This window comes from Lutjanus erythropterus, chromosome 12 (genome assembly GCF_056507025.1).
Source record: "Lutjanus erythropterus isolate fLutEry1 chromosome 12, fLutEry1.hap2, whole genome shotgun sequence".
NCBI classification, from domain to species: Eukaryota; Metazoa; Chordata; class Actinopteri; order Lutjaniformes; family Lutjanidae; genus Lutjanus; species Lutjanus erythropterus.
The window spans coordinates 18,600,806-18,623,677 of NC_139328.1; the positions used below are offsets into that span (position 1 = coordinate 18,600,806).

Sequence of the window (22,872 nt, forward strand, 5' to 3'; positions counted from 1 at the left end):
TTTTAGAATTTTATCTCATAATGATTACTTTAAAAAAAATCTCATTATCATCTATTTTTTTCCATTTACTGGCGGAAATTAGCTTCCATAGTCGAACAACTGCGCTACTGCAACAAAAAATAATAATCCAGGAGGAAAAAAACGTCATAATTTAGCAGTCTACTCTACATTAGAACAGACAGGTGTGGCACATTTGGCACAAAGTGTTACAAATGTGACGTGCTGATCTATTTACCTATAAGTCAGTATAACGCCAATGTTAATGTTCTGGCAAAAATGTGAATATGATCACTACTCAATACTGCAGAAAAAATGTTTCAGCACATTCACTGGTCATCGTACAATCCAGATTCAGTTGACATGACATGATAATGCGATTAAAAAAGTGCATAATTTGAGGTAAGATAGTGACTTACAAGCACAAAGATCCTTTTAACTAAATTGCTTGAATTTAATGTATATTCAATTAAAATTCAGTACACTGTTTCGCTGAGGTAATGTAAAACTAACCCCGTTTAATCAGTTACCAAAACGTCCGCCAACACGTGAAGGCATCACAGTTCCATTCCGTTGAGAGGATCTGTCCAATCATAACGCGACTCTACTGTCATGTGACACGCCGACTTGTAAATTACGATTGACTTGAGAGCTGCTGATTGTAGGCTACTTTTCGATGTACAGTGACTCAAAGCGGAGAAGTTTCAGCCGTTGTTGGACTTGGGGATTTCTAACGGAAATGTTTTTGGGTCTTTACGTGCTCCATTGAGCAAAGTTTTTGTTCGGATATCGTGGCCGTTATGTCAGTAAACAGCCGAGCAGGTGAGTTTAAAAACCCATTTTTTTTTGGCTGTGCCAGCAGAGCAGTTTATGACCCGGGTCGCCTGTTTTTACCGGGGCAGCAGCAGCAGCATCACTTTTCATTGTAAACTTGCCCGGAAAAAGAAATGTTGAAGTCGGCTTGTTTTCGATGTTTTTGGAGTTTTGTACTAACCATCCGTGATTGTATTTAGTTTTTTCTTTTAAATGTAATCGTTTTCATTAGCTAGCATGTTATTTTTATGACATTTTGTGGGAGTGCTTTTATGTTTTGACAAATAACTACAGTTATTTTACAAACCAGCGAGCTGACGTTAAGGGCAAGACGTTGTTCAACGTCATTATCAGTGTAGGTAACGTAAAAATGCGTAAATATGTATAAAAAGAAGTAAATCCAACTGTGACACAAAAGAAAACATTTCAAGACATGAAACTACTTTTATGGGAGACAAAAAGGACTAGAAAATGTTATGTTTGCTCTAAACTCTAAATTTAGTGTCACAGAAACATAGTTTATGGTTACTAATAAAATGGATATGCAGTTTAAAGTTAGCGTTAGTTGATTTTAGCAGTGATGGAATGTAACCACTCAAATACTGTACTTAAATAGCTAACGTATAATTTTTTGACATACTTCACTTCCCTTCACAAGTATTTTCATATTACACTATTTATACTTATACTCCGACATTTGCAGATTCAGATTTTTCATACAAAATAAGATGGTAACATAAATATGATGTATTATTAAAGATGAAGATAAAATAAGGGGGGATTCACCAGTTGGCAGTAAATAAAGCAATTCAAATTAGTTACACATTTACCGTCTGCAGCATTAATGATGAACACACAATCAATAATTACAATCGATATTATAATATATACAATTCTGAAATGGGTCATTCTGCATTATGAGTGTGTTTTCTTTCGGTACTTCCAGTAAACGTATAAACATACTTTTGTAATTGTACTTGAGAAGGATTTTGAATGCAGGACTGTTTCATGGTGTGGTATTACTGCTTTTGTTTCAGTAAAAGATCAGAGTACTTCTTCCACCACTGGATTTTAGAGTGTATATGTTTGGTCTTCTGGTTTAACAGTGTTAATTTACTATACAAGTGTAACAGGTCTTTAACAATGAGTTAGGAGAGGAGACCACACACACATACACACAGACACACAATCACTCACAGACATCATCACACATCAACCTCTGTCTTTCAGCCATCCAGGGACCAGGGCAGCTTGGTGAGTTCAGGGGCTAGCAGGCCTGCTGGAGTGGCTGCTGGGATGCTCCGGAAGAGCAGCAGCAGTGGTGGCGGTGGTACTAAGCACACCCAGGGTCTGCCACGACACCTCTCCAAGCCCCACACAGGATCTCTGTCGGCTGGATCCACCAAGACCTGGGATATGGGCCGCAGCTCCAAAAACCCCAATCCTCTGAGCAGCATGGGGCTGACGCCTCACCTGGTGGGGGCACCAGGAGTGGACCCAGAATACGTAATGCAGCTGGTGAATGATGTACGATGGTTTGCTGATGTGTTGCTTAACCTCAAGGAGGCTTTTCAGTGTAAAGGTGAGTTCAGGGTGGAGCTGGAATGTGGAGGTGTTTGTGCAGTAGCTGTGGAGATCAGCGATGTCGAAGGTCGTAGAATGACCTAGTGGGAAAAAAGAAAATCTTTAGATAGTTGTCACCCATAATCAATGCATGTTCAATTCAATCTCTGCATCATATACTGATAAACTGCTCTAGTTAATTTTTTTTATAAGCCAAATCTCACTCTCTCCACACCAAACATTCCATGGGTGAAATTAGCAATGCTGGTCTATCACTGCTTCAATCTGTTTATTTGTTTGTACTCTTGTGTGTGAGTTCACCAAAGTCACGCAGTAACACAAACAGTCTAACAGATCAACTCTTGTTTTCTGCGTGGTAAAATCACTCATTTCACCTGTGTAGTTTGGAGAAAGCAATATCTGGCTTATATAAGAGCTGTTTCCCGTCAGAAAAGGCTATCTGACAGCAAGGTAAAACAGTGAAAATGTTCTAAATACAGTATAGTTTTATGACCAGGGTCACATGACCTCTATGTCCAAAGACACGGGTCTTTATCCTCATGGAAAATACTCCAGTAACCTCAAGGTTACTAACTGGCATCTGCTGTAGCACATTAAATAATTCAAACTATCCCTTTAAAATCAAACACATCTACTGTCTGTAGTGTGAACTTGTCTCTGTCTTCTCTTCTTTAATGAATTTCTCTTTGTGTAACCGCAGACCGTTTGTCTGAAAGGGAACCCTTGCTCTTTGGACTGCAGCACTGACATTAAAACCTGGTGTTTACCAATGATGCTATAGATAGCTAAAGGTCTACCAAAGGCCACCAAATTCCACTGTAGATACATTTGGGAATGTATTGACAAGGTGTCATGTTGTCTTTGTTTGTCCAGTTGTCAACACACTTGCAGCTTTGAAAATAGTGTTAACAGTGACGATATCTCTTTTAGTCATTGGTAGTAGCATATAAAATACTGTCCCTTTTCTGCTTTGATGCCTTCCGTGCCAACACCCACACAATATAGTTGCACTTGTGGCGCTGTGAAGTGTTAAGGGTTAGATGCTCAGGGAGGCTCTTGTGTTGTTTTGATGTTACAGATATATAACTAAGACCCAAAGTTGGCCATCATTATAGAGAGCCAGAACCACCTGTGGAGTGTCAGTTTATAGTGTGATAACAGCCTCACCGCTAACATGCCAGAGCACTCACAGTGTTTAGTGTCTTAACAGCTACACACACCCACACACCGCTACACACACACACACACACAAACATGCCAGACGCGAGAGCAGACACAGGTTACTTACTTTCGTTCAGTTTTTCTCACTTGGATTTGATGGCTTAGTTCTTGTTTGCAGATATATACGTAAACACTCAACCCACACAAATGCTTATGCAGTGTTTAATGAGGCTTCACGGGAACATAAACACTGATAGGTACTTGCTGTATGTAATCTCTCATTATCAGTCATTTACTGTATAAATTGTTAAACAAATTATGAAAATTAAGGATTGGAAGTTCCCAGAGCCCAAAGTGACATCATGCAATTGTTTTGTACAGTTGAACATGTAAATATTTTTTTACATTTATTATATTCATTATTAATTGCATAATAGCAATCACAGCTGCAACAATTAATCCATTAATTCTGGTTTCTTAAATCAGGATTTGCTGCTTTTGTTTGTTATTTATGACAGTAAATGAGGAATCTCTGAGTTGGACAAAAGAAACGATTTGAATACATCACTTTGGGCTCTGGGATTGTGATGAGCATTTTTCACTTTTTTTTACATTTTATGGACTAAATTATTAATTGATTAATCACTGACATAATCGGCAGATTAATCAATAATGTAAGTAATCATTAGTTGCAGAACTAGTTTTCCACTATTAAACTACTCGTCAGCTACTTTGATAAATGAGCAGACTTCAGTTTTACTTTTTGGTGTCTGTTACGCTAGTCGTTTCTCTGAATTTCCCTCTGTAAAATCAACAATGTAAGACTGCCACTATTGCAACTACCACTCCTGCTAAAAGACACATACCTACACACAAACAGACTCACACATGCTGGGGTCCAACTGCAGGTCTGGCAGTGGGAGTGAGTTGTTTAGCCATTCCTCTGGCTGGAGGAGTGAGGCCTCTGCGAGTGAGCCTTGGCTTGTGTCGTGCTGAGTGTTGCTCTGAGCCATCACAAAAACATTTGGGATATTTTGCCTCCCATTTAACAACAACTCTTATTCAGCAGGTGGGTATGAAATCATACCATATGACCCCGTAATGTCATTCAGCTCTTTGCCATTTGGATTAGTGGTTTATCTGTGTTATTCTTTTCTCAAAGACACTGACACAAGTGGTTTGGTGGAACAAGTCATGCAAGAGGCTGCAACTATAATGTGGTTTGCTGTCCAAGCAAAAGTAAACATTGAGTCATTTTCCTTTCTAATTGCTAAAACAAAGACTGGTGCAAGATGGTCACAGTTTAAGTCACGTGCATTTTGTCAGCAGCCCTAGCTTTAAATACTGTACAGGGTGTTTTTTTAAGCTAGGAGGCAGGCAAACAAGACATGCATCACCTCTGAGCTGAGATTTGATTTAAAGTCTGAACATTTTGAGCTTTTGACCATACATTCTTAACTTTTCAAGGAGTTTCTAGTTGCCCCGTACTGCACATCCTGAGCAATCCTAGCAGATGTCTTTTTAAGACAGACACTGATTATTACCTTTGAATGTTTTTCCTTTAGCAGAGATTTTTATGCCTGGGGTCACATGACCTCTATGTCCAAAGACACGGGTCTTTATCCTCATGGAAAATACTCCAGTAACCTCAAGGTTTTTGACATAAAGCGTTTGCTTAAAGCCACTACAAGAAACTTTCATTTTATGTTGATTTTTGAGACCTAATATTCACAAAATATGATGGCAAAAATAAAATTAGCTAATTATCTAAAATTACATAGAAACATCTCCTCCTGCTTTTTTGAGCTGGCTGGCATAACTCTCTCTAGAAAAATGTAAACACAGGCTTATTTCATCAGATTTAACTGAGAATCTGACCCAGTGACAGGCTTTAAGAATACACAGAAATAGCCAGTCTTGTCAGGGATGTTCTTGTTAACTTATATAGGTTATATAGAGGCATCAGTAATGAATTGAGACTGTTTCATAACCAGCTAAAAAATCCTTGTAGCAGCTTTAATTAAAGTAAAAAACTTTTGATCCACAGTACCTCCTTGTGGTATTCTACATCCTCTTTTAATCATCAGGTAACCTGAGGTATGTCTACACTGTATCCAGTGTGTGTGTGTCTGTGTTTCACAGCCATAATTGTACTGGATTAATGACTGGGGTGTTTTTGTGTAAGGGGTCAGGGAGGTTACACAGTCTGGAAAAAGCAACGGTTAAATTCTGTTTTTTACTCATTTTAAACAGGCAGTGCCTCTATTTTGGTAAAAGCACAGTAGATGAACAAGAATAATGGTGAATAGCTACATTTCACCTGCATGACCTTTATGTTAGGAGTTACATTAGTTATTATGATACCACAGTATTGTGGTATTGTCCATAGAGGTCTACTGCAAGTCTTTTCAATTACTTTTTTAGCGGGGCCAGATTTGAAAAAAGTACAGTGCCAAGGGGTCTTTACATTTCTTATGTCTGACCTGTAAAATTTGGATTTTTATGTGCACCATTTATTTTTTTCTTGACTTAATGAGATTTGACAAATTGGAAAAGACACACACAAAGCTCCAGAAAAAAACAGCACACCTTTGTAATCTCAGACTACAAGGAGCTTGTTTTAACAAACACAGTTTTGAAATGTTTCACATCTTTTTTCATTCAGTTTGACATTCCTAAATTCCCTTTGTTTAAACAACGTAAGTGAAAACTTTTTAATGAAGTAAATGTCTCTGTGCTTGACAACAGATATAACTAATAAGTGGTCTCATTAATCTACTAATAAAATGATCTTAATGATCAAATAATGTAAATGTCCATAAACTTAGAAGTAGCTTGTTCTTTTAATAAACACGATGTTGCATTTACTATTTTTTCATATTAGTAATTGATCAAAGGGCCTGATTGAGGTCATTAAAGGGGAGTATTCAGCCGAGAATCCATGTATGCAAGTCTAAAATGTGTAAAAGTGTAAAATCTAAATTCAACTTGAATCAACCCACAAGAATAATGCTTATTTGTTAAAATACTTAAGAGAAATGTTTGACTATTACAGTGAGATGTATAAGTATGTTTCATTTTCAAGAAAAAGCTGTATTTTTGCAGCTGACCACCAGCCTTATTGCATCTCCTATAATGACTACACAGTATTATTAATATAGATGGAAGCTATTTCCTAAAACAAGTATTGCTAAACAGAGTTAAGGCAGGTTTTGCTTTGCTACGTCTCTCCCCATTGTGTTATTGTTGTGTGATTAGCAGCATGTGTTACCTTTTTTGCTTGAAAAGATAAACAGCCTGACAGCAACAGGTCTCCATGTGTTGAGGAAATCTGCAGGAACAAGGTCGCGAGGGAAGTGGGGAGGAGGTTAGCGGGGCACATGCCAGCTCTTGTGTTATTCTTTTCATATTTGGAAAGGTCTGTCACTGGAGTACTGTGTGAAACCGACACAGTGCTTTTTTTTTGCTGAAAGGCGTGCGCCCTGTTGTGACCTGGCAGGTTTGTATTCCCGTTGCGGAGAGGCAGGTTTGACTCAGTGTGTGTCTAATAGCTCTTTATGCAGAGAAAATGTCAAGAGTTTTGCTTGGAAGATGCTTATTTTTCCACTCGGGACACCCACCAGTTATTAGCTGGAGGCACATGTCATGCATGCAGCATGTTTGATTGTTGGAAACCCACAGGGGAACTCAGTCAGTGACCGTAAGCTTCAGATAACCAGAACCACTACATTCACACCCACAGCTTCACACTTATAGATTCCCCAGGGTTAGATTGTGGTGTAGACTTACACTTTCTCTCATAACTTGGGCCCCCAGTCACACTGCTCACAAGAACTGTTGCCCAACAATAGTCAAGCTGTCGAAGAATGAAAGCCAAGAAAAGAATGTGAGGTTGTATAAGGTTTGACCGAGTAGGTGACTGTTGTCCCCATCACCAACCTTTACCTCTCACCATTCTGCAAACTCAGTTAGGTTAGGAATATGTTTGAATTTGAATATAGTCCTTAAAGATGCTTGACTTTCAACACAGTCTGGTGTTTCATTAAAACAGTCACTCATGTAAACCAAAAATCTTTGAAATGAAACGATTCCATCTTTGTCAGTTTCATTCATATAGCAAGAGAAGTCCTCTGAGCCCTGATCCCTTACTCTGGAAATTAGCAAGCATTAAATAATCAAGATTAAAACATACGGTCAAAGTAAAATCAAAGTGATAATATACATTGGTTGCTGGGGGTATAAAGGAATGTACTTTATTTATAGTAAAAATTCCGATTTGATGATAAAGGCTTCAAGAGTCTGCAAGGTTTTGATATAGGTACTTTTCTTACTTACTTTACTCTTTAAGAGCTGTATGAATCCTGAATGTGCTCTTAACTTAAGTTAAACACAATGTGGTTTAAATTCCTCTGATGTCAACATTACAAGCAGTTAATAGCACCAGTTACTAGACTAGTAATTGTACAACATTTCAGGGCCAATATAATAAAATTGAAATGTAATAAGGCTGTCAGGATATTTTCGTCGTTGTAAAATTTTCACGTGAGTCTGTATTTCTTTGCAGAAGACAGCTTGGTTAATGGTTTTAATCAGGATGAAAAAGGAGTCCTCTGCACACAGCCGGGCTGCTGTCCCCCTCCCATCCCCCCACTCTCCTGCATACTCTGCATTCCTTTAGAACAAATGTTCACTTGTAGCTATAGTGCCTTCAATAGACTAATGGTAGGTGTGAGGCAGATTGAGTATGAAAGTAGTGAAAATATAACACCGATTTTTACATAATCCAAGTGAAATCTCCCTGAGAAACCGTTCCCAATCTTGTAAGAGATTAAAAATGGCATATGTATTTATTTACATCGACTATCTTGTCCCTGGGGGAATCACAACCCACATGTGGTTAAACTGTCACTTGGAAGAATTTGATCTTTTACTTTTAACTATAAGTCAGTTTGCACAAGCTCCGATGCTAAGCACAAGTTTCTTCTTCATTTTGCATCCACGTTTTGCATTTTGGTGACCGCACAGGAAGAGAACAACTCAAAATTTCACTCTTTTTTACAAATGTGCTGAAACAAAAGTACAAAGTTTGGTTTGCCCTCTTTATCAAGCCAAGAAAGTTCAGGAATGTGTGTTGAGAAATGTGTGGTGGAAGTTATGGATGGTGTACAGGCCAACAGGATGGGGTTTTAACTTTAAATATCTTTTGTTAAAACAATAGATAGCCATTGGGACACTGTCTGAAATTCTATTTCCTTGCAGGTTTCTTTGCTCAAGAGAGTTTGGGTTCTTTATTTTGGCCTTTTGGCCTCAGATGGGACAGAAAAACAAAAGTATTTGACACGTCTTTTACAGTTCCACTTCAGGGTAGAGCAAACATCTCACAGCATAGCTGAGGAGCAGAAGGCTGAAAGCTTATTTGCCAGAGATAACCTCTGGAACATGCCACCTCCCACTTCGCTAAAGAACCTATTATTCATAAAGTGTAGTGCTGTATGGGGGCATTACATGTCTTTAAATGAGGAGGAACATGTTTAGCTGACTCACAATCACAAGTCTTTGTTTTACCATAAAAGCTGTGGGTCTTCTTAGCTGTTGGTGTCATCATGACACTCTGATAAGATCTGGCTATGCTCCAGCTAGAATGCATTGTTCTGTGTTTCACAGTACCAGTCTGTATACTGTGTTGTTGTCAGAAGGGCAGACTCTGTTTTTTAGAGCAGTATTTAAATAAATGTTTGGTTGTATCTTAGGCTTCTGTTATAGTGGACAAAAAACACTAACACCCACAAAAATCTGGCTTTTGTCTTCAGTTGGAAAGCATTTACTCCTGGGTCAAATGACAGTGCAGTTGTAATAATGGCCACAGTTTTTTATCAACTCCAGCTCTGATCGGCAGTTACAGAAACATGACACCTATATTTGACTGCCTAAACATTTTATCTCCTATAAATATTTGGCAATAAAAGTCAGAAATCAGGAAATGTTGGGTTTTCAACAGTGCTAACATGACTCTGAAAGCGAAAGCTGAAAGCAAACATGAAACAGTAAAATAGAGCACATACCTAATAGTACAAACAGGGATGGAGGAGAGAAACTACACTTTAAACCACAGAGATTCATTTCGAAGCTGCGCGAGTGCTGCGAGCTAAACGCACAGACACTTTCTCTCTGCTCTTCTGCACGGACCTTGTGTTGGCTTTGCAGCACACATTAAAAAAAAAAAAAAAAATAGAAAAAAAAAATAAATAAACCAAAGGCAAACCCCACTGGCAATGGGAAATGGGTCAGCGGGTTTATCTGTGTTTAAAAAGCCTGTATATAAGTGCTAATTTCGTTGTAAAAATAATCTTACAGGGACTTGTTTACCTTTCTACTGGTTGTAAAAAGGTTGTTTACTCATGGACTTGTTTTTCTTTCTGCTCGAAACAGTTTGTAGTATATTTACTGTATATGGTAACTAGAACAGTTTTGTGAGGTCAATTGAAAATGAGTTAATTTAGGTACCTTTGGCTTATTAGAGTAAATGCTAGTATTATATTCCTCCTAAAATGGCCAGTTTTCAAAGGTTATCCAGTTAAAAATCCTGTTTACAGGCTATAAAAGCCTGTACTGCTCTCTAAAAAACATATCCAGCAATAGCTACCACAAATATCTCCCCTTCTAACACAAGTGCCCCTATGCCAACTGAAGTGGCCACTCACGGGTGGTGCCTTCAATCGAGAGAAAAGCCAAATTCTAGCACATAATGGTTTAATGGCCTGCTGCTCTTAGGAGAAAGAAAGGAGAGATTTGTTGGGCAGTAACTTTCCCCTGTGATGCTGAAGGATGTTTTTGTGCAAGCTTGTGGTTGGGGTGTGTTTCCTGGGGTGGGATTTATGGTTATGGGCTCTGGATGTTTGTGTAGGAGATTGGTCATGGCGAGGGGTGGATTGGCCAGTTGGAGCTCCTGCTAGCAAGGGGACGTCACTGCTGGCGATCGGGCAGACCTGCTGAAATTTCCAGCTGTGTGTGGATTAGGCCTGCACAGACAGGGGGGCAGACAGTTGTTAGTCAGACTCATGTTTTTTTTTATAGAATTCCCCAAAATGTTATGTCTGCTTGGCTTTGAATTAAGGGGCACAACAAAAGTATAATTCTGCCTGTCTGAACAAATTCTTAAATCATGTCTGTTTCACACGTCTGAAAGAATTAGTCATTTCTCTTGCCCAATACAGTAGTCTCCAGCACACATTCCCATACTGTAATAACTGACATAATTCACCTTGGGCGGTGGAAATTCACTTGCTTGTACCAACTTCTCAAGGTGAAGTCATCCCTAGATGCATTCTGGAAATCTAGGTGCTAGTGGAATAAAACTGTTGACAATACCAGCCTTTCATTGTCCCAGGTTGTATTACAACATCACAGTTGATGAATGATTCATTAATTAATTGATTTTAGTAATTTTTCAGGCATCAGTGCCTAGCATGATTTGGTTCCTGCTTCTTAAATGTGTTGATTTGATGTTTTTCTTCATATTTCATTGTAGTGTATGGAATATTTTAGTTTAGTTTAGCTCAAAATTAACTTTTTTCGTTAGTGTCCTGCAACTGTCTCAAATTCCACTTTCAACTGCTATAGACTTAACAGTCATTGTCTCAAACTGTACTTAATAAACAGCCTACAGTTTAATAACTATAGTTTAATAACTTTGTTCCAGTAACTCATCATTTCATTGCCTCACTCTGGACTATCATTGAAGCTCTGCTAGTTACTTGCTCTATTTATATCTGAATAAGAAATTGAAATCACTCCAAGTATCTAGCCACAATCAGTTTTCATTATTCATTAATGTAGTTATTGATTGAGTCACTGTTTCTTGTTTATTTTTATCTGTTTGGACAATGAATGCATCACAGCAAAGTCCAGATTGCTGATTGGAAAACAGCAATGAAATGCACACACACACACACACAATTTGAACATATCTCACAGCGCACATGTGATGTAGTGTAGCGCTTGTGCCGGTGCCACCTCACATTTTTCAAAGGATAGTCTGTGTAATCCATGATGCATTAACGTAATCATTTCATTTGCAATGATCAGTTTCTCTACTGTCCCAGATCTTTCTCAAACACTGTATATTTGTATCCCATCATTAGCCTTTTCACAATTACATGTCCAGTTTTGCTAAACTAAAATGAGATTTTAAAAGTAGAGCTGTCACAATAACAGAATTGTATACTTCTCTATATTTGCTCAATAAAAAGAAGCCCTAGGCAGACAAAAAAAAAGGATCACTTTTTTTTTCTTTTTTTTTTTATTTGTACACTCAGTGCACACAGTGCTGGTACAGAAAAATTCCCTCAACACTGTCTGGTTTTGCTGCTGCAAGCCACATTTCAGGCTGGACAATAAAGACTTAACTGAAATCTCGATTGAGCACTGATATAATTTGTTCTTATAGCTTTGATATAAGATGGACATTGTGTTGTTTTAAAAAGTATTTAAGTAGTGATGTAACCTTAATTCAAAGTTGATTAAATGTATCATTTAGTTCTGAAACTCTATGGTTTGAACTGTGATATTAAAGCAGTAGTTAATGAGTTTAGGCTTTTATTTCCTTTTTTCCTTGTCTGCTTTGTCTCAGCACCCTGTGTATCCTGATCCACAGTGTGATGATTAAAGAGTGCAGTCTTGTTTTACACCTGCTGTATATTCCCCTGAACATGTCATAAGTGTCAGAGCATTAGCCTCACTGTGAGGCCCAGACCTCACAGGGTGCAGCTCACTAGTAGAGCAGGTAGCTGTTTATGCGGTGCCTGCTGTTTACTGTCTGTGTGATGTCTGGGGCCTGTTCTGTCTCCAAACAAGGCATGGGAAAGACGGAGTCACCCAGCAATGCCGCGTTTGTTTGGACAGGGGGGGAAATTAGTGTTTGGAGATGGAATCCTGACCAAACAATTCCACCTGTTGCAGATCGAGTTGCAGGCAGCTCAGCAATGCGAGCCGAGCCTGATACAGCGAGTATTTCATGTTTTCTGGCCTTGCGGTTTGTGAGGCTTGTTGTGGATAGTCTGTGTGCAGCTTATTAGCCCATGTTTCTCTGTGGCAGGACAGAAAGTGGCTGTTTCTATTAAGAGGGGAGCATTTGGGATGATGACTGAGTCATCACAGAGAGGAATGCGTCACCATCAAGGAATGAGGGAGACGGATACACATCTAAAAGAAAACCTGAAAATCATCTGCTGCTGCGGGTGCAAATCCATTCCCCCTCCTTCCTTCAAGAGACAGGGAGGAGGAGGGATGCTGATGGAGAAACATGGCCTCCCCGGGCTTTCAGTAAAGGCCTGCGGCTGTTTCCCAAGCAGCACTGTGTCACCAGAGCTGCCGAGGCTTGTTTCATGTCGAGCGGATCGCGTGTCCAGACAGGCCAGTTGATTGCCTGTTGTTATCAGTGGGGGGAGCAGAGGCTGTAACCTCTGTAAGGCCACCTGAAGATTTGGATTAGATTGGTCATTCTCTGCACCAGTCACACAATGAGCTTTGCCCCCCCCCACCCCCCCACCCCCATTACACCAATATAAGGGGAGACATTAATTTGAAAGGCAAATGTTTGAGCTACTCTATTGTGTTAAAAAGTTGAGTCACCACTTAAACCTGCTTAACAGTGATACTCCAAACAATATGCGTTTTGAGCATTTAGCAATATTTTGGCAAAGTCTGAGTGTTTGCGACATACTCAGCACGTAGATTGACAGCAGAAAAATGGGTTATTCTGGATGAGTGGTTTCATGAGTTTCTGTGGAGATTTATATCCCTTCTTTTCCTGTGAAAACTGGTCACAAGTAAAAAAGAAAGCAACTGACAAGACTTGAAGCCTCTAACTTTTTCCATCCACCTTTCAAGTCTACAGGGGCCTGGATATTGATAGCTTTCAGGTGGTATATCACTTTGAAGAACCTGTGCAAAATAATTGGTATTATTTAAAGAAGAGCAGTGACTCATGACCTCTCTCTCTCTCTCTCAGCAGCTCCGACCTAGCAGTTTAGATTTTGCACAGTTAAAATTTTCTTTCTTTCTAAGAACTATAGTTGACAGCTCACACTTTTCTTTAATGGAAAATTTCATTTTATGTCTACAATATAACACTGACTATTAAATAATGCATTTTGCCCTAGGTTACTGTCAGGCCTTGCCCTCTTGTCCTCTTTTTCTCTCCCACTCCGTCTTTTCCTGTTTCTAACATTTCTCCTCCCCTCCTCTCCCATTTTTTCTCTGATTGTCTTGTTCTGTCTACTCATGCCTTCTCCTCTATTTCTACCCTCTTTATTCTGTTTTTGGAGTCACTGCATCACTCATCTTAACACCGATGACATGCTGGCATGTGTGACTGTGGCGTTACTGTCTGTGTCACTGTGCGCATGATGTGAATCATTGTGACCAGCACAGAATTAGATACACTGATAGGCTGGTCACTGGCCAGTTGATTGGTATATCTTTCCACATATGGACATGCAGATGGTTAGGATTGATAATTAAATTTGATGCTTGTATGGGCTTTTTCTGTCACTGATTTCAATCTCTTTACATACTGAACAGTAGAAGGATAAGTGTTCAAAGGATCATTTCAAAATTAAACATGGGCTTGCTGTGAAGAGTTTAAGCTTAATGTTTTGGTTGGATTATACCAGCGATGTTGGAGGGTCAGGGTACCAAGTCCAGTGGTAGTTTTGTCATGAAACACTGATGAAAAAGAAAGTGAATCTATTAGAAACCTTTTAACTGCCAGACGGCTGACCTGTTAATTCCATATTAAATTAACAAAATGTTCTGTACAGATCGAGCTAAATCCACTTACTATAATTGTATTTTTTAACACTCAGCTGTCAGGAGTTGTTTGTCAAAAAGGGTGAAGAAGCATGACTGGCCGGTACATGTGATGGATATGCTGCAGTGTCCCAGGTTAAACTCTGAAATGGATCTGAAACAATTAGTTTAGCAATTATTAATCTGATCAACATAAAATAAACCTCCAACTATTTTGATGATTAATTAATCCTTTCTAATTTACTTGTCTTACATTATAGTTCACTCGATATCTTTGGGTTTGGACTGTTAGTCAGTTTTCAATGTAATTTCAGGGATAAGAAAAAGTGCATACTGATTTGGAAAATTGACCCAGTCATTTTTTTTGTTTGGCCTAAATTATTGCAAATGGTTACATAGCAGGTCTTAAGGTTTCAAACTACTGGAACTATTTGTCATTGTGAATTTGTTGTCCTAAAAGTGAGGAGGTCTCAAGCTTGTAGAAAATAAACGAAGCAGACCGAGCGTGAAGCGTGGCTGGGACACTGGCTCATCCTACCACTGTATAGAAAGACAGGGCAGCCTTGAGTTGCACCGGCGTTTGCAGGGGGTCCTCCGTGAAACAATGTGGCCAGGCTCTATGCCTCAGCGCTGTTATCTCTACCAAAACAATGGCATGGCCCCCACAATCAGCCGCAGATTTCCAGTGCACTTTTTGATGCCATTGTTGTGACAAAACCACTCACCACTGATTTTTACCAGCTTTCTCTCAGCTGTCTCATGCTGCAGTGAGCACAGATCCTCTCACACAACAGCGGCGGTGATCAGTATATGCTGGCACACAAAATCTGACCTTGTTTTGATAACTTTATTCCCATTTCTGATTGTTAAATGGAATTCTTTTGTTTGTTAATTGCACGAAGACTGTACTGACCTACACATACACAAGGAGGTTAAGCCATGAGCACACTTTATTGAGCACTGAGTATTTGACGAAAGGTTAACTACTGTTTAACCCTCATGAAATCAGTTTTTCATAATCTTTTCATATTTTTTTTAACCAGAGCTGAATGATTTTGAAAAGATATCTAATCACACTTATTTTGCTTGATATTTCAATTGCAATATGATTTGTGATAAGAAAGGAAATATTTTTAAATCATTATGGTGCAATTTTTATGGGGATCAGTACCAAATGAAGATGTTTCACAGGTGAGATATGGACTAGGACATCTTTCTGCAGCACAACAATATGTAATTTAAAATGGTATTTTGACACTCATTTTATGTCTAATAAATATTGCGGTTCCACCTGTTCGAAAATTGCTGTAGGCCATGTTGCTATTTTGATAAAATTTCAATGAATTGTTGAGCCCTAGTTTTTTAAATGAAACTTAAAAAGTGAAACTTATTTATTTTTGGACAATTGACATGGAAGGATTTTATTTTTGCCTTTTGACCTCATTCTGAATACTTGATTCAAATTCAGTAGGCCTACCTGCTGATTTCTGCCATAATCCATTTTTCAATTGTTCATTCATATAACAGCAACAAAGTGCATGATTAGTCCAAAGTAGACCTACATTAGAACTAGGACCAGAAAAAAAATTATATTAATATGCAGGACAGATCAGCCTAAAATATACAGTTGGCATTAAGTGTAATTTGTTGCAGGAAATAAATGCAGGATTTGGAGAGGCTCTTTCCCCCAGTATTTTTGAGATGTGGTCCAAAATGTTGTTAGAGTCGGGCCATGATAAGCATTGTTTTTTTAACCCCCATGCAGCTCTGCTCTCATTAGCGAGGACACGGTCTTTGCTTGCTGAAGCTTGCTGTCAGTGTGTTTATCATTAATTGAAATTGCTGGCTGCTTTCTATTTGTTTGCCATGCCATTACAGTGTTTTAACTCTGCATAGTGTCGCGTCTTTGACAGGTGGCAGTGGATGGCAGTAAACAAAAGATACAGCCAATATCAGTCCATTCCAAAATGCCCTGATTGGCTTCAGTTCCGATTCAGCAGGTTGGCGCAGGACATCCTTCTGTCTCTGTTGCCACAACATCACAGCTATTGTTATTTCCTCACAATTTGTATGCCCTTCTCTTATCTGGAGAACAGATTAGTCTAATTAAATTCTTTTCTTTCCGGAGGAAAGCAAAATGGGTGATCCTAACCAACATTACTGCTGTGCTTCGTAGTGGTCAGCCAATATGGCTTTTCCAATGTTCGATGTTTGTTGATCTTTGGAGAACAGGGCAGCCAATGGCCATTATGTAATGCTGTAATCAAAAAAGAGGAAAAAATTATGTATAATTCCATTATTCTGTACATTTATAACATATTATACATGAAATGCTTGCCAGTAATGGTTTCAGATTAGATTTGCTGTCACACGGCTTCCTACCATACAGTGAGCAAGTGTACTCAAGGGGATGGAGGGCAAAAACTTGCCCAGATACAGGTCTACTACAGCGATGCTGCTGCAGCGCTGCTCAGTTTCCCCCTCTGCAGAAGTGTACAGATTATTTATTCATAACTAACATAATTTTCATTAGTCAGCCTTGTTTCGATACAGTTAGGGGGCACTTATCTTACTTGTATCTTCCAACACTTCTTGTTTTCCCACCAACCCTTGCCCTTTTAGATATGAAATGGTGCTGTGGATCATATAAAATGTCCCACTTTCAACCTAGTTATTTCATCTCTGGTCAAGTTGACGACATTGATGAGGGAAACCAAAAACGTCAAGGATTTCGGCATCAATTCTGACCAAAGAATAGGTTGAGGGTGAATCCAGTGCATGACACATGACATGACAAAAACAGGACCTGGGCAAGTGTTTTTTTTTTCTCAAACAAGCACCACATATTAGCCTGTTTGCTGATGCACAGAGCAGGTTAGGACATCTTCATTGGGAAAAACTGAAATAATCTTATGTTTGTTCACTTGGTCATTTGCATTGCTTCCAGTTGTGTTGCAGTGTCCTGTAGATTGGGAGAAAATGAAAATTTAGAAAAAGTTATGGTGACTGAGGAAGTTTAGGTTAATGTAGGATAACAGCAGGATACACAGGAGCTATAGCACAGGGCTCGAAACCAAACATTTTTTTTACCACCCTCTTAAACCTTAAAACTTAAAAAAGGAGAAACAAGGCTGCCTGCAGATGTGCCTGCTGGTATTATTTGTTTATCAGCCTTGTGAGCACAGGCATCAGCCGATACTGATTATCTCAAAATGCCGGATAATTGGCCATCACCACAGCAGCAGCTTCAGTTATGCTTTACTTGGGTCATGCTAAGAAGGGTGCACTTCATTTGGGGTGGTTCTCATATACCAATGACCAAACCACACGCCTTTGATAAGAAGATCTTCAAACACCACTGAGCTAACCAAAAATACCCTGATGACCACAACTGAGAAGGATGGTTAAAAGGAAGGGGAGGGTGCTTAATGAAGGCCTTTTGTCAGTGTCGAAGGGGGGGGACCTTGAAGTGTGTGGTGCAGGGTCAGGGATCATTTTTTCTCTAATCCTCCCTAAGGGGTGGAAGCTAGAGAGTGACCAGAAAGATAGACCCTGATGTTGCACTTGTTTGTTTCCTTTAATTTTTGCACATTTTGCGTGTCAAGTGCTCTTTCCGTTATGTTTCCCAGTAATCATTGTCTGCATCTTTTCTTGCCTAGTGTCTATATTAATGTCTGTCTCTCCTGTCATTCTTTTGAAATAGTGTCACAGATGGCCAAGGCTTATGTCTCAGTTGCGGATTATGTCTCTTCCACCGTGTTTTACAGCAGCCAATAGAATTAAAGTGTGTGTGTTTGAATAAGAGAGGAGTCAAATGGGTAACAGGCCTTCATTTTCTCACCCTCTGTAATTCCTTTAACGTTCCAATAAATTCAGTCTCTCTCATCTCACCCTACTGCGTGGTGGGGTGGGCCTTGATGAAAAACAGATGACTTTTTGGTTTCCAGCCGGTGTCCCTGCTTCTTCCAAAACAGTGAGTGAGACATGAACTCACCTATTGTCTGGTGCCAACTTGATTAGCCTGCAGCAGCAGAGTGGGAGACAGACTATCTTCCTCTCCTGTTATTTAGACAAGATTCACTGTTTTTCTTTCTGGCTTTCATTTTGCCCAAAGAGCTTAACTGTCTGTAAAACACGCTGTAACATTAATTTGACAAGTGCTCTAGGTTAGTTAGTTAATTTATTTTTAATTCTGTGTCATGCCAAACGTCTTGTCCATCCAACAGTTTGACCATTTCTTTTTCACACATAGCTATACCGCTACCTTAAGCACTATCTACCTTAGCATTATCTAGTAAATTTGCAGACAGCAACAATACACACACACACACACACACACACACACACACACACACACACACACACACACACACACACACACACACACACACACACACAAAAGCAAAACTAACACCTTTTGAGTCTGAAAACAGCTGGTATCGATATATTATTGAGTCTATCAGACTGAAATCCACACATATGTTGTTATCAAAAATGAAATTTATATCCACTCACCTCTTCTGTCCTCTGAGGCTCAGGGCTAGTAATAGTGATTTGTGCTGGTACTTTGACATGGTGTCAGTTAGTTTGGCACTGAGTAACTGTTCATTAAATTGCCTGTCAGTCAAAAATCAAATTTATCAGGTCTGAATATGTCTCGTCCCCTGACAATAATAGATTAAAAGGGCTTCTCTCCTTATTAAAGTAACACCAGCGACTATGAGAACTGATGAAGATTTGCTCAGACAGGAGCATAAGGACCAATCAGTCGACCAACTGACCAGAATAGGGCTGAGCCTTACTGATAAGGTATGGAACTGAGTGCAGTTTTATTCTCCCTGGAACAAGTTTCACTTGCGCCTGTAATTTCAGTGCAAAAAAAAACAACTCAAAACACTGAAACTTGTATAAATCTACCATGGAAATCAGGCATTTTAGGTAGCAACAATCCCAAAAAAGTAAAACAAAGTGAAACTTATGTTCTATATCAGTCAAACAGCACATTGTAAATCCGCTTTACTTCTTCCAGACTGACATATCACCCAGTTTGAACCGCAAGTGGTAAAATACCAGATTTCTCAGTGCCATATTCATATTTGATCATCCTAAATGACTGGAGATTTGGTTTAATGTATTTATCACCACCCCATAGATCTTCATACTGAATGATGCTGTAAAACAATTACAGATGACAGTATACAGTGAAGAAGAGCATTCATGAAAAACCCTTTGTAAAATATGTATATACAGAGAAATGTACTCTGTAGTACCCTTCACTGTTCTGCCTGGCTCCAGAGAAGGTGTGCCTTCCATAGTATGGTGACTGATGTGATATGATTGGTAAAATACGAAGAGAGATGCAATCTGAATGAATTTTGTACATTCCTTTCCTCCTTAAGTATCATCCTCTTAAACCTCAGTGGTAACAGAGAGAAATGCAAGATCTTCCTGAACTTTTTTTTTGCAGAAATTAACTGACAGTGTGAAATAGAATGGTTGCATAATTGCTACCATGTGTGCCACTTCAGTCACCTCTAAAATTAAATGTCTTCATTCTTATTTAGTAGGAGTTCCCCTTTAATGGTATGCATTTATAAATTTTATTAGACTCAGACTCAGTACCGCAGTTGTATTTATTGCATGCTTAAGCAGTAAAATGTTGAATAAATAAACATGACATTTAGTTGTGGCTCTTAACTGTACCAGGACTCAACACTGGCTGTTGCACAGATAAAATCTGTCTCATGTGTTAACTGGGACATTTCTCTAAAACAAAAGAGTGCCTCACTTGTGACCACAAAAGTACAAGAAGCACGCAATCATTTGTGTAATCGTCATCATCATCTGTCTCACAATGTTATAACCGTGACTGAGACAGTGTTACCTGTTTACATAGATACATACATGCCTCTTCCGGTGTTCATGGTGTCACTCTGCCCGAAGGAAGCAGAGAAGAGGTTTCATCACAGTAGATTTATGCTGCAACATCTGAGTTAGTCACTGTCACTCAACCACAACCATCTTACACGTTTCATCTGGAGGCACAACCATGCACACATAGATAAAACATAACAGAACGTGTTATGTATCATTTGCCTTGAGGGTGTTCGTCTGGTTTAGACAAAAGATGACAGTAGAGTTTCATAGTTTCAGAATGTCAAAGTATTTGCCAAGTAATGTGTGTGGTAAATGCAAAAGGAATGCCAGGAATTCATTTGTCACTGGTTGACCTGTGACTCAAAATGTGGTGTGATGGGGTGACTTTGACTAATAGATCAAAAAAATTTGATTAGTTGAGTTTTTGATTTAAATAAGCTTTAGTTAGTTTTGTAAGGTCTTGGTCAGGGATGTAACAAAATGTCTCAATATTGTACTGGACTGTGACAATATTATTATTTTATAATTATTTTATTTTATTATAGGCCTGTTTACTTTATAAAAGGACTGCTACCAACTGTTGCATTGTTTTTGTTTTGCAGTTGTACATACATTGGCTAATTCAAGCATTCATTGCCAAAAACAATTTGTACCAAGTTGTGCTCAGGCTTTTTGATTAATCGTTGTTTGGTCCATGTCAGAATAGTATGGGATTATTCTTAAATGAGACTATAAAGTGTTTATTTTAGGACAGTGTTTCATATTATGCCTTTAACCTGACTGACCTGTTTGTTCCTTCTCTTCTTTTTCCAGAGAATGTGGAAGATCTTCAGCAGGTGGTGCAGGAGCGTTTGGCGGAGTTACTCCGTGTCCTCAAAGCTGTCATCGGCAAGCACCAGACCCTGAACTCTGTGGACATCCTGGGAGCCGCTGGAACGGTCATTGCCAAGGTCAAAGGTCAGTAACTACTCACCAGCACGCATGGAAGCACACAGACATGTGAGTAAACACACACAGGTGCCCAGATGATGCTCAGATATCTTGGCGTGAAATCTCATTGTTGTATTACTGGTTCAGGCTAAGGGTCTCCGTCAGTCTTTGAGACTAGTGTGGGAAATACCCTGCAGGAATATTTTGTAGCTTTCTGCTTGGTTAGAGTTGGCGTGGAGATTTGTTTTTAAAGGGTCATTGTATGAGAAGTTATTCCTTCAGCAACAGATCCATTTCCCGTCTTCTTAATGAATACAAACAAAAGGAATCTCAGCTCATGAGTTCAATCTGCTAGAAACGCAATCCACTGCGGGGCTATTTCTTCACTTGACTTGCACACAAGAATCTGCACAGCAGAGACGACATGGCTGTAATTTGCATTCCATATTTCAGTGACCGCGGAGGCCCCTTGGCAGGCTCCTTGTCAGTCAGGCACGTCCACGTATCTTCATTCTTTTCTTTTCACCATGTTGTTGTGAGGTGTGTGGTTGTCTGACAGCTCACCTGCCCTATCTCAGCATCTGAGTTGTGACCTACTCCTTAAGAATGCTTAAGAATGCATGTCTGCATCTGCGGTCCATTGAGTGGTGCTCTGACAATGTGTAGACACAAAAGAGATCCAATATTATCAGTCAAAGGAATTGTTGGCATTGTTTAGATGTTAGTGGTAGGACAGACTGTGACTTAAGTGACGACAGGATGTTAAAATGACATCATGACTAACGATTGAAGATTTTTATCATCTGTAGACATTTATAAAGCGTAGTTGAAGACCAAAGTTTCAAGTAAAACACAAGATCTACCAAATAGGTTTCATTTTTAAACATTTTTGAATTTACAGGGAAAAAAAAATAGTTTTTGCTAAAGCAAATTGAAGCTGCAATGATAAGTCCATTAATAAATGAGTGGAGTGAAAGAAAATTAGTCACCAAATATTTAATATTTGAATCATATCTGTCATTTTTCAAGCAGAAATCTCAAAGATTGACTTGTTCCAGCTTCTTAATTGTAAGTTGTTGTTATAGTAAATGAAGCGTCTTTGGCCTCAGGGAAAATGTCATGAACATTTTTCACAATTTTAATTGTTTAATTTTTAGTTGATTAATTGTGAAAATAATTGGCAGAATAATTGAGAATGAAAATAATTGTTAGCTTCAGCCCTATTACAAATCAAATCCAGTGTGTTGGCTCAGTATCATTCTAACCTTAATAAACAGATTGGGCATCAGTTTTTTTGTTAGCATTATTTGAAAATTCAGTTTTTCCGCTTATGGCTTCCATATTATTTTTAGGTTCAATAATCCCTGACCTCATGTTAAAGTGTGAATTTCGTGATGTGTCAGTCACAAATAAGTTGACTCTATGAAATGGCTCTTCTTAGTGAACAATGGGAGCTCACTCCCACCTGACAACCACTCTGCTCATGACCACAAATATTTGCATTCAAAGCAAGGTAACTTTAAATTCACTGACAAAGCAGAGGGATATGGTGTCACCTTGTTCAATGTTTACAGTGTAGATCATTGACATAAGGTCTGAAAACATGAGTAATTTGTTACCGCTAAACCAAGTCCAAACACGTGAAATGAAATATTATTGGTGGGATGTTAAAGTTTGAATCCAGATCTTACCCTATCATTA

The 22,872-nt window shown here is 38.9% G+C and overlaps 1 protein-coding gene across 1 annotated transcript in view; it reads left to right on the forward strand.

The window, feature by feature from the left end:
* Positions 1-648: 648 nt before the first annotated feature.
* The window catches only part of LOC146317873 (rho GTPase-activating protein 29-like), a 44,548-nt gene continuing 22,324 nt past the window's right edge, over positions 649-22,872 (forward strand). Inside the window, exons 1-3 of the mRNA XM_084731596.1 lie at positions 649-819; positions 2,041-2,392; positions 21,055-21,198. Of these exons, the coding sequence (XP_084587722.1) occupies positions 2,107-2,392; positions 21,055-21,198 (430 nt within the window). The 5' untranslated portion in view covers positions 649-819; positions 2,041-2,106. The remainder of the gene's footprint in view (positions 820-2,040; positions 2,393-21,054; positions 21,199-22,872) is intronic.